The following is a 13,159-nucleotide window of genomic DNA, read 5'->3' on the forward strand; positions in this document are numbered from 1 at the left end:
GTTCAACAGGTGTAGGGTCATTTGAACTCACTTTCTGCATCAGCTGGCTGGCTTGAATGGGGTGGGAACTGGCAAAATTCTAGGGCCTAATCTACACCAAGCAGGATATTGCACTATGAAAGCAGTATATAAAAGGCAGGAGCCACACTACTGCTTTATAGTGGCATTGAAGTGCACTGACAACTGTTGGGGCCCATTCACACATACCATATACCACTTTCATAGTGCTATATCCTGCTTGGTGTAGATTAGGCCCAGGATTACACCTCCCTGTAGGAAGGGCATTGCCAGCACAGGTATTAGCATTTAATCTAACTGGCCTATATGGGAGAACAATTTAAATATGATCACAACTATATTCCATACAGGAGCATATGAACAAGCCATCAAACATTTGGTGTCAGAAACGTCTTGTGCAATAGAAGGCGCATCTCTGTCCATTTTTGGACATCTCCCATATGTAATATTTGAAGAAAGAATCAAGTATTGTACATGAGTCCCATACAAGAGCAATGCCCTCTGTAAAAATATTTGTGGAAGTATACACAATTGTTTTATTTTTTAATTTTGGATAGCCTATTTTCATTTTCTTTCTTTTTTCTTTTCTTTTCTATCCTTTTTTTTTTTTTTTTTTTTTTTTTTTTTTTTTTTGCGGGGATGGGGAGATGTCATTTTGATCCACCCAGGCACCAGTAGGTTTCCAATGGAACAGCAACATATCCCAACCATATGTTTGGCAACGGGTTTTTAGGTACAAGACCCTGTGAACTCAGCTCCACAATGGAGTGAGATTTAAAAGAGACATACAAAATCTAACTAGAGATGGATGTAAATCAAATTTGGAGGTTATTTTGGTTTCTACAAACTGGCATCATACACTAAAATGGCTATCATACACTAAACTTCATGGTTCATGGTTTAATTTGTTTTTAGCTGTGTATATTTATTGTTTTCTACTGTATGTTTTTATCTGTATGCTGCCCTGAGATCCTAATGATATAGGGTGGGATACAAATGTTTTAAATAAATAAATAAACTGGTATCGTACACTAAACTGGCTTCTCCTATTCACCACTCTGAAATCTTTGAATGTGGAGTGGTATACAAATATTGTAAATAAATAAAAATGGCTGAGGAATGCTGTGGGCTAGCCAACCCATGTAAGATGACAAGTCAAAAGTTCTGTAACTACATTGACATGCTCCTCCCCACCAAATAACTCAGAAGTGCTTTCTGGTGACAGCCATGCCAATGTAAGATGTTGGGTGATTCTTACTTGTTCATATTCTAACTTTATCTTTCTTCTAACAGTGACTGGCACAAAGCTAGCTACATGTATAAAGTGTGGCGAGGAGTGCTGGAAGACGGCTAAAGCACAGTCATGTCTCCAGTTTGGTGTACAATTTCAGCTCTTAATGTGAACTGCAAGAAACTGGTGAACCTCTTGGTCTTTGCCATAAGTGTATGTTGCAGTGCCTCCGGGATGTGTCCTACAACTTGCATCTGTGCTAGCGACATTGTGAGCTGCACCAGCAAAAATCTTTCGAGGGTACCGCCAACACTCTTCAAGCACATAAGAAGACTGGATCTCAGCCACAACCGAATTGGGATTCTGGACCATGACTGGATGCCCATACTACTTGACAAGCTCAGCACCCTCATTGTCAGTCATAACAGCATCTCTAGCATTTCCGCGGGGAGCTTTTCTGTGACTCCAAATGTCAAGTACCTAGACTTGTCCTCCAACAACTTGCGGTCACTGGGCAGTCCTGTCTTCCAGGAATTGAGTGTGCTAGAAGTTCTCCTGCTTTATAACAACCACATTGCGCAGATTGATTCTGCTGCCTTTGGAGGAATCCATAAGTTGCAAAAGTTGTATTTGAGTTACAATTCTCTTTCACACTTCCCAATAGAATTGTACGTTGGGAAACATAAACTCTCAGAACTCGTGCTCTTAGACATTTCTTACAATCGAATCAAGTCAATACCAATTAAATACATGAGCTTAGTGCCAGCCAGACATCTGAGTGGAATTTATCTTCATGGGAACCCATTTTATTGTGACTGTACTCTTTACTCCATGCTAAGCTTCTGGTACCTTAGACACTTCAGTTCAGTGGAAGATTTCAAGACTGAGTACACCTGTGTTTTGCAGTCCGACCCCAAAGGCTCCAATAAACTGCCTTTATTGCATGACAACTATTTGAATTGCTCAGAAAGCACCATTAATGGCTCTTTCCATGCGTTTGGGTTTATTCATGAAGCCCAAGTCGGTGAGAGGCTGATTGTGCCTTGTGACACTAAAATCAGTGATACAGGCACCCAGTTCATTTGGATCAGCCCAGACAATCAACTTCTAGAGCCTGGCAAGGTAACCGAACACTTTAGAGTGTTTCAAAATGGGAGTCTGGAAATAGATGAGGCCCAGTATGAGGATGCTGGCCTTTATTCCTGCATTGCAATAAACAAGAAAAGACTATTGAACGAAACGGTCGAGGTGAGGATCAATGTCAGCAATTTCACTGTGGACAGGTCTCAGTCGCACGAAACGTTCAACACTGCTTTCACCACCCTCGCAGCTTGTGTAGCCAGTATTATTTTGGTACTTCTTTACCTCTACCTGACGCCATGCCCTTGTCGGTGTCGCTCCAAGGGAAGGAAAAGGCAGCCGAACCAAAGTAACGCCCCTCATCCATCCATATTAACCTCCAGTTCACCCCTCGAACTTCCAGCTGATGAGAAGAAAGCCAGCAGTGGCAAAAGGGTTGTGTTTCTCGAACCTGTGAAGGAGCCAAAGCCAGGACAGAATGGGAAAGTAAAGATGTTTCCCAATGACAACATCATTGCTGAAAGTATCTTAAAACCTCCCCGAACAAAATCAGACTCCGATTCCATGAACTCAGTGTTCTCAGACACACCGTTTATGCCATCCTCCTAGTTTTCTGCCTGTCTTTGCATTGCATTCTTTCAGCAGCTGCTCTACCCCTCTAGCCAATATTAAAAAGGGGGAAGGAAAGAATGGGAATTTTTTTTTTAATTAAATAAATATGTCAGAAGTGGTTGCAATGATGTTCAGGTACTTTCTCTGACTGATGGGTAAGAACACATCATCATTGGAGCTACATGGAGTTAATGCTGGGAAGGAGCACTTTGCAAAACGGGTTCTGTAGTGCTCTGCTGCAAAGAGGTCCCATTGTAGTATATGCTGCTTTCATTCTAATCTTTGTGCTTAAAAGAGTTTGGGTGTGGCCCAATGGGTCCTGTTTGTCTGCAGCTCCCAGTAACTACAGTGGTGTGTGCGCAGAAGAACTTTCCATCAGATTAGTCTGGGGGTAGGCAACTTGTGGCTATCCAGATGTTTTGGATGGCCTTAGCCAGCATAGGCAATGGTGGGGGCTGATGGGAGTTGTGGGCCAAAACATCTGGATAGCCACAAGTTGCCCACCCCTGGATTAGACCCTTACCTGCTTACCTATATATAATGGTGTAACTATAATATCAGGGGTCAGAACCTTAATCAGTATGCCTCTTAGAGCTTAGAGGGAAAGAGAGAAATAGCCATTTATTCATCTTCTGGTTTCTTCCTTGGGGAAGTGAGTGCATTAAGGAACACATGAGGTTCTACAAGCCAGAATATTCCAAAATGAATTTTTACTTAAATTATGAGATAGGGTTTGATTGTTGTTGTTTTCCTTTTGTATACTGCAGTTTTAATAGCCAGAAACAGAATGTATAATTATTTGGTATAAGGACACTTTTACTAAATGAAAACCGTGGCAGAACACTCTGCCCAAATTTATGATCTATAAACCATTTAAGCCTCAAAGGTCTGTGTTCCAATAGAAACAGCACTTTGGTCCTATTAAGAAATCTGAAGCAGAGCAATGTTCAGCCGGTATGGCTTTTCCCACTAGTGCAGGGCTGCACCATTGGAATGTCTGTCTTCACAGCTCTTAATGGGACAAAAGCCATGTCGCTTCTGGAATGTGGCCACTTTAGCCTACCTATTTGTACTTGCATACATGATTTATGGCTCGAGCGGAAAATTACAAGAAGAAAGCAGAATTTAGTTTTGTAATTAAATCAGCCAGAATGTGTGCAAATAGATGTTTTATATATTTGCTATTGCACTTTGAACACTTTTTCTGACCTAACGAGAGTCATAATTGAGCCCAAATTGAATACTGCCACTGCAGCCAGGCCTTCTCTTTATCAGCAATGAAACAGCTTGTGTGTTTGGGCTTTACCTTCTGTAGCTGAGAGTGGGACACGGCTACACACAATTTGCTAAACTGTAGCCTTATTTAGAAGAGTCAAAATAATGCAGCTGATTTCCCCCCCACACACACACATTGTTTAATGCATAAAAATGACAATGATTTAATGAAATGTGTTTTGTGGTTTGATATAGCAAGTATCAATGAAGTACTTGTTTCCAGCTCTGCATTCTGAGAATGATCAGTTCTGAGAATGTTTAATTTCTATAAAAATGCTAGAACTTTGTAAGATTAGGGCCTTTGTGGTGAATTGCATTTTCAAAGGTATGTGGAGGGGGGGAGGAAGGGAGGCTACAAATTCAAGTACTAAAAAAAGATGTGATTATGCCCCTAAAACAGGAGTGGGCAATTTGTAGCCCTTTAGTTGTTTTCACCTACAAATTGTCCATCCCTGTTTTCAAACATAGCTCCCAGCATTGTTTATACACTTGACACTATAATCAAATAGGTATACATAGCTGCAATGGCACACGGAATAGCTTGTACCACCATGGCTTCAGAAGTATCGTAGGCAGGATCTACACTACACTACTGCTTTAAAACAGTTTTTAACAGTAGTGACAACTGTTGGGGCCCAGGATACACTCCACATACAGTTTTCAAAACATTTTCAAAGTGTCAAATCCTGCTTGGTGTAGATCTGGCCCTGTAGTTGGATAAGGGAGAAAGCGTACAGAAGTTGTTGTCACCTATATTATTCATATATGGTTGTGTGTGTGGCTGAAATGCTTTTGACTTGACCCTTAGATGAGTTGTCTCCTGTCCTACCACACACCTTATCCATCTGCTTCTGAGCCATGCAACAGCTTTATAGGATAGCCCAGACTTTGTCTGGCAACAATGGCTGTGGCTGATGTAGCTTTGCTACCCCTATCCTATGTTTGATGCATGGACTTGGCACTTTGGACCAGCTCCATTTATGGCCATTTATGGTTTGAGCCCTTGAAGTGCTTATTTGTTTAGCAGTTCATAACATCAAGGATATCCAATCCATACACAGATGCTATGTTTAAAATGTCAACTTCCTATGGTCAACTACTTAGACAAGTCCCCATTTCTTAGTTTCAGTTCTTCCTCTCCTACAATGAGATTAAGAACTATGTGTGCAATAGAGTCGCTTATAACTCTACAGTAAAGTCACAGAATTCTAAGCATCTCTGCTCCTCAACATTCCATGTGATAAGCATATAATTCTTGAATAAATAAAGTACCTTGAGATAATATTTTGACTCACTGTTCTCTGATTTGGTGGCTAATCAATGGATTGAATTGAGTCTGAAGCAAACAAACAGACCCTCAATAATTAACACTTCATGTATTGCCTCTGTTCTCATCAATGAATCTCACTTGCTATCTTGATTATGGAGATTGAAATAGAATTTGTAGTTTATCACCAAAAGTGAAACCGGATTCCATCAAGACCAAGCTGAAGCGGTCAAGTACAAAGCTACCAGTCTATACTGCTTTTCCATATCAATTGTTGATACAATAAACACAATGAAACTGTCATTCATAACAGATAATAAAAGAGGCAGAGACAGCTGGTAAAAATGCTAAAAGTAAAATAACATGTCTGGGAGATTTACCTCAGCAACTGAAAGAGGCTGGAAAAAAAAAGCTCTTTGTGCAACAGAAGAAGGTTGTCCAAGAGGGCACAAGGTGGGACTCTGGGCAGAGAGTTCCAGAATCTGGATGTGGCCACCAACTATCTTGTATCCCAACCAAACACAACTCAGATGTTGATGAGACGCACAGATGATCTGACTTGGTTCATAAGAGAGAAAGCAGTCTTTTAAATTACATTTCAGGAATGTTATACTTTTTAAAAAACCCTTCTCCTAAGTTGTTACTGGCCTAATCTACACCAAGCAGGATACAGCACTATGAAAGTGGTATGAAAGCGGTATATATGGTCTATGTCAATGGGCCCCAACAGTTGTCAGTGCACTTCAGTACCACTATAGAGCAGTAGTGTGGCTTCTGCCTTTTACATACCGCTTTCATAGTGTAATATCGTGCTTGGTGTAGCTTAGGCCACTTTCAGTTTTAAAAGTGTTCATTCATTGACAAAAATTCAACAAGGGAGATCAAGGGTAGGATCCAGTTGTGGCCCAGCTCTAATCATGTTGCACTAGCATAAACCAATGCTTGCACAGCCATACTACTGCTTCCAAAATGTGGTGCCAAAACATCACTTTTCCCCATTGCCTTAGCAAGTGCTAGATATGTTGCATGAGTGATAGCTTATAGTGGTGCAGTGTCACTAGCGTTAGTGTGGGGGGCACAGTTGGATCCTGCCCACCATTTCTACATGCAGGTTTCCCTCACTATTTGTGCTAACCAACGCTGCCAAGCCCTTAGCATCTACTTGGACATGTTGCCCAGTTGGACTTAAGGTGCACCCTGGAACTGGTGCTGAATTATTGATCAACTATATGTGGGCAAGGAGATGACAATGGTTAAGCTTCCAGGAGCTGGTGATGAACATAGTTGGAACTGACAATGCTGGTCCATTTGCAAAGGAGAGGGCCACATTACAGCAGCAAAGGTAAGTACACTTCTCTGCATCCTCAGAGACACTGGTTCTGTGGGTTGGGCCTGTTTATCCCTTTCAATATAAACACCTTGGAAATCACTAACATTTTAAAGAGAAATCTGGTTCAAAAATGCACCTTTGCTATGCTAATAAAATGTAAGAGCATTTTTTTATTTGCTTCTCTATTAAGAGCAGTATCCAATGCTGCTCATAGATCAGTGAGACCCACTGCTGGTGTAACAGAGAGATAGTGCTTTCCTAAAGAAACCAGAAATGAGCCAAAATGCTCATTTCCTGAATAGAAAAGGTCAACAGAGCTCATAGAAGAGAACATAGGAAGCTGCCTTATACTGAGTCAGACCGTGGGCTCATCTACACCAAGCAGGATCAAAGCGGTATATAAAAGGCAGGAGCCACACTACTGCTTTATAGCGGTATTGATGTGCACTGACAACTGTTGGGGCCCATTGAGACATACTATATACCGGTTTCATACTGCTATGTGATGCTTGGTGTGGCTCCTGCCTTTTATATACCACTTTCATAGTAGAATATCCTGCTTGGTGTAGATGAGCCCCATGAGTCCATCTAGCGTTGTCGACACTGACTGGCAACAGCTCGCGAGCATTTCAGGCAGAATTCCTTCCTCTACCTGGAGAATCCAGGGATCAAGCCTGGGACCTTCTGCATACAAAGCATGTGTTCTATCACACTGGGTTATGCTCCTTCCATTGACCTGTCCTGTTCCAGAAATGAGCATTTTGGAACTACTAGCTTCCCATTGCACCAGCAGTGAGTATCAGCAGAAGCACACAGGCAGCGTTGGATAACACCCAAAATGTTGGATTGAGTGACTGCTTCGTTATCCCTGTAATGCACAGGAACTTACATATATATGTGGTGGTCTTACCCTAAGGTAAATAGTTTTTGGAAATCAGTGTTTCGAGATTAGCTCAATAACCGGACAATGGGTTCACCCATCTTCTCATCTAGCCCTGTTAAATGTACATAGAGGACCAGATAGTAATTTGGCAAATAAGGAATTAATAAACCATCTACTACTTGCAACTACATGGTTGATAGCCAAGCATTGGAAAGATGATAAATGGTTCCACAACTGCTACCAGTGGGCATAGCAGATTGCTGTCCTAGAAAAACTGATACAAAAATTAAGGATAATATGAGGACAACTAATCAAACGCAAATTTGAAGGGGTATGGAGGAAATTTATTGACTTTATTTACCTCCATCAGCATATACAGAATTATGGAAAGTATAGGTAGGGGGAAAGGGAAATTAAGTATCTTAAGTAAGTTAATAAGCCTAAATCCAGGTGGATCTGTATTGGAATCTGTATTGAAACTGCATGTTCATGATTTATGAAACCAGAACACACAAAAAATCCCTGTAATGCACTGGGATAAATCCATAATATAGTTGCTGAGGCCTCTAACTTTCCTGTTGCTATAATGCACTGCTTAGACAGATGATGAAGCAATATATATCATATTTTGGTCATCCAGTTTGGCACACCATCCTTTTTTCCTCACCTGGAGAGCATCCATACCATTCGGCCTGTGCACTCAGATCAGCAGCTGAGATGCCTCTGTCTGTTTCCTCCTTATTAGACATGAAGTGCTTGACAACCAGAGAGAAGGCTTTTTAGAGTTGTGACACCCCATCTTTGGAATGCCTTTCCCAGGGAGGTTCACCAAGCATAAACATTGCTATCTTTTAGGCACCAGGCAAACCCCTTATTTAGTTCCCTCAGGCTTTTAAATTCCAGGCATTTTTAAAGCTTGCCAATCCCTCTGTTTTATCCTGCTGGTTTGTTTGCTCTATCATACTGTTTAACAATTTTGATATTTAAATGGTATAACCCAACCTGGAACCAGGGCAGTACAATATTTTAAATAAATATAACATTGGGGGGTTCTATGGTAGGGCATTTTTTTTGACAGAAGAGCATCAAGGAAACTCAACATGTTAAGACGTTGCTTCTGACCTTCAGTGTAGCATAACCAGAGGCTTTTAAGAAATTGCTGCTGAAGGAGTTTGCTTCTCTTTTTTTATTATTGAAAAGAAGGATAAAAAAAAGATGCCGGATTTACTGCTGTGTGCCATCTGTGCATGGACAAATTGGACCGTACAAGGAGGAAATGAGTTATTGTAAAGAAGGAACATTTTGTGATAAAGCATGAGAAACTGATGGTAATAGCAATGTTTGAGTCTTAAGCATTTGGCCTCTCTGCCTGATCAGTTGGGATTCTTTCAGATAGAAAAGACACAGTGTACAGAGCAAGCCCTATTAGAAATCCCATTCATTTCAGCATGGCTTGTGTGATGATGGGATTATCCCCTTGCTTTGAGCAAAGATATATTTTTATACACTACCAAACAATGGACACAGGAGTAGGTATTTTGATCTTTTGAAAACCAAGTACTCATCCCAAAATCTAAAACAGTATGAAGAATAACAAGTGGCATTTACTGTAGTTCATCTTAGATAACTTGATGGATCTCAAAAATAGCCTCTTGTGATATATACATTAACAGCATATTCAGTGACCAATTTAAAGGGCTGTAGATCTGGTCATCAAAAATAGCATAGCTGTGGATAATAATAATTATAACAACAACAACAACCATTTCTTACCCACCTCTCCATTTTGATTGAGGCGGGAACAACAGTAAATATAAAATATGGTTACTATAGAAGATTCTGATCCTCTGCCCATAGTCACTTCTAAAGGAACAATTAAATATTTGTTGGTCAGATGATTTACAGATGTCTACAAATATACAGCCTCGATGGAGCTGTTCTGGAAATGCCTATTTTTGGCTTTGTCAATTTGTAGCAGAACCGAATCGGAATATCACAATCTGTCCTCTCCACCAAACCCAGGACCAGTTCTGTGACTTCTTTAACACTGATTTCCCCTCCTTTAAAAAAAAATGTGAGAATTTTTAAAAATTGAATTTTTAAAAAGCGGACAGCCCATCTAAAGTATGCAAGACTAACAATATCATCATGCATTGGTTGTTAGCAAGTACACTTGCCAAGTGGATTGTGAAGGCACAGGAAAGTCAGCCCCCTCCCAGAAAACTACCTGTGGTGACTGCTGTTTCAATGTATGCTTGTACACAGGCTATGCAAGCTTATTATTAAAAAAATAATAGTGATTATTGCTGAAAATATTCGGTGCGTCTATTATTTTGAGCTATTGCTTTTAAATGTGCAGCTGTACAGCTATTTCCAAACACAAAGTTGTAAAATGGACTTTTTAAGGCAGGGTTGCAGAACGTCAGTTCTAGGAGCCAAATCCAGCCCTCTAAGGTTCTCCAAAAGCCCCCCCCCTCCTTTCCCTGGCCTAAGCAATAATTTTGTTGGTTTCCAGCTTTTGCACTTTTCTCCATCATTCTAAAAGCTTGAACTGCATCTCCTAAGGCTTAGTTACTGGCAGTCAGAACTTTCAGCTACAATATGCTGGTATTTTTAGCCTCACCCTTTTTGCCTTTGACCTCCTCCACCTCTGGAGTACAGCCCTGGAAAGCTGGTCTGAAATTGAATTTGGCCCTCAGGCTGAAAGAGGTTCAGCATTCCTGTTTTAGGGGCTGGCGATGTAGCTTATGCATGATCTCTGTGTTACATAGCCCTGAAAACAAATGGGTGCAGAACTCATATGGTACACCCAGAGTATGTGCCTGCCAAATATCCATTCACATGAATAGGGTTCATTCAAAAGCGGACACATGAACCCCTCATTCTCCACCAATGGTCGGTGCCCTTTTGTAAACCAAGGTAGCCTAACACCACCCTACATGCAAACCCCCTGTGATGATTAGTGATGTCAGCATCCAAAGTGGGAGAGAGGTTTTAGGCAGTGCTGCTGGTACACCTCTGAAATGCACATCAATATCAGCTTGGGTTGCATTCTTTATTCTGTATGAATCATCTGGGTTGTGAGTGAGCCATGGTTGCACAGGTTCATTTTCAGAATATCAGGTCTATGCATTTTTGCTATAGATCCGAAGCATCTGTTTACATGTCAGATGACTAGATGCTTCCTCAGAATCTTCATCCAATGAATGCAAAATAGCTGATACATGTATCATGGTTTTGTTGTTAGATTCTTCTAAAACATGCTGTGTTTTCATTCAGAAGACCTTGAACAATTTTATAATCCCTCTGGGGCTATGTGCAGATGCATTTCCTCCATGGTAATATTGTTATGCTTCAGGGCTAGTCTGGAAGATGTCAGTAAAGGTGAACAAGGAAGAAAGAAAGAAAAACAGCGTAGGATTTCACTGCGGCACCTTCCATTTTGCTACAGTCCCAGCTGCTGGGCTGCTTAGACTAGCCAAGACCAATGGAGGAAACATCTCAAAACCTTGCAGAAATACCATAAAGCAGCCTTCTCCCATCAGCTCCAGCCAGCACGGCCAATGGTTAGGCATGCTGGGTCTTGAAGACCAAAACATCTAGAGGTCACCAGTTAGGGAAGACTAACCTAAAGGCTTCAACATTTTCCCCACGGCAAGAGGAGCTACATTCACCTTAGCAGTATTGTAGAGCTAGCCTTGCTGTTTCATCAGTAGAATGATCACTAAAATGTGGAGATTGCTGTGTGGATGGGGAGGGGAGAGATCTGTGCTAGAAGGAAGAAAGAAGTGACACACACACACACACACACACACACACACACACACACACATATATATATATATATATATATATATATATATATATATAATGAAATGGTGGGGGAAGGAGTTGCTTTTCACTGTTTCATGAAGATTCTTACAGTAAGACAGATAACTTTTCTCACTCTGCACAGTCTTGTACCAAGCTGTCAGCATTTCATCACTAGTGACATAACACTCCAGCCATCCATTACATGCCAGTGACGGTAGCACAAAACTGCTTACAAAATGCTTATGTGCCGGGAAGGAGATGAATTCTGCTAGCACCTTTTGAGGACAGTTTTTCAATACTAAAAGTGCAAAGACAAATAAAAGAAGAACAGGAACACATCCATGTTGCTGAAAACACTCAACTGTACACACACCGAGGTGAATATTTTGACATTTGGAATGATCAGTGCCTACTTTAAAAGTATTGAAATAGCCTGTGTTTGTAGCCCTTTCTCAAACCACAGATTGTGTTTACTAAGTAGATATAAAAATGTACTCTGAATATGCTCATAGAGACCCTGTTCTTTATAATGTCACATGTCCATAGGCTCAAATTAAGTCCTGTGTCCAAACACCAGAATAATTTTGTGCACAAATGTGGAATTATTAGTGAATTTACCATTGGATGAGTGGAGAGTTTTGATAAATCCATTCCAAGATATTTTCCTGTTCTTTACTTTCAACTGATTACTGTCTCTCTTTTTAAAAAACTAACTAAATAAATAAATAGCTACATGCAGAAATGCTAAATGTGTTAATATTGTCTTCACAAGTTCTAGTATTTATATTCTCACTTTGTGTGACATAAACTCTTATTTTCTGTATAAACTTCTTATTTCTTTGTAGAATAATTTGAACTGACTGGAAATAAATATTTTCCCATTAAATCAAGATGGTATCATGACTTTTTGCTGGGTAAGAGTTATGCAACAGGTGCAAATAAAAATTAACCTCACCTGTCAAACAAGCACAATGGGACTTTGTTAGCACAGAAGAGGGTTCTAACAAGACTGAGTTACAGCTGGATTAACCAATACATTCAGTATTTCAGCCTGCATTAGGTAGGTTGATTTGCAGTGGGCAGATGAATAGATTTTCTGACTTTGGTGGGTTTGGACTTGATCAGTGGGGGTTCAGCCCTGTCTGATGAATAAAAGCACTTTCTTTGAATTTGAAAGTAATGTGTGTTTCCATCCTGCAGGACAACAGTAGATTCTCCAGCAGCCCCTTAAAGTGCAGGAAATAATTAATACTTTTTTCCTTTCTCAGTAAATACTTTGGGCCCATGGCAACTGTGCAGGAATAAGGCCATTCTTGGTTCTCTGCCCCCAAAGGTTGCAACAACAGCAAAAACCTTCCATCCATTTGTCACCATGCTACAGGCTAACCTTTGAATGCAGTCACTCCAGATTTCAGATCTCTTGACTCATACATGAGCAGTGAAAGAAAAGAAGACATTTACATAATGAATGACTAAAGGTAGAGTACATTCAAGTACAGTTATGAGGACTAATTGCTCTACTTTTGATATTAACCTTTGAAAACAAATGCCCTTTCTGGATCACTGGGATAGCGTTTGTTTTAAAAAATGAGCAATATGGTTTGCTTTTGATCTAGATTAAGAGTAGACCCTTCCTGCCCACCTTCATCT

At 40.5% G+C, this 13,159-nt stretch overlaps 1 protein-coding gene across 1 annotated transcript; it reads left to right on the plus strand.

Annotated features, from left to right (window-relative positions):
- The first annotated feature begins 1,305 nt into the window (after positions 1 to 1,305).
- Positions 1,306 to 3,327, plus strand: AMIGO2 (adhesion molecule with Ig like domain 2). The gene has a single exon (XM_063133966.1). The coding sequence runs from the start codon at positions 1,382 to 1,384 to the stop codon at positions 2,936 to 2,938; it is 1,557 nt and encodes a 518-aa protein (XP_062990036.1). The 5' UTR covers positions 1,306 to 1,381; the 3' UTR covers positions 2,939 to 3,327.
- The last annotated feature ends 9,832 nt before the right edge of the window (positions 3,328 to 13,159 follow it).

This window comes from Elgaria multicarinata, chromosome 9 (genome assembly GCF_023053635.1).
Source record: "Elgaria multicarinata webbii isolate HBS135686 ecotype San Diego chromosome 9, rElgMul1.1.pri, whole genome shotgun sequence".
NCBI classification, from domain to species: Eukaryota; Metazoa; Chordata; class Lepidosauria; order Squamata; family Anguidae; genus Elgaria; species Elgaria multicarinata.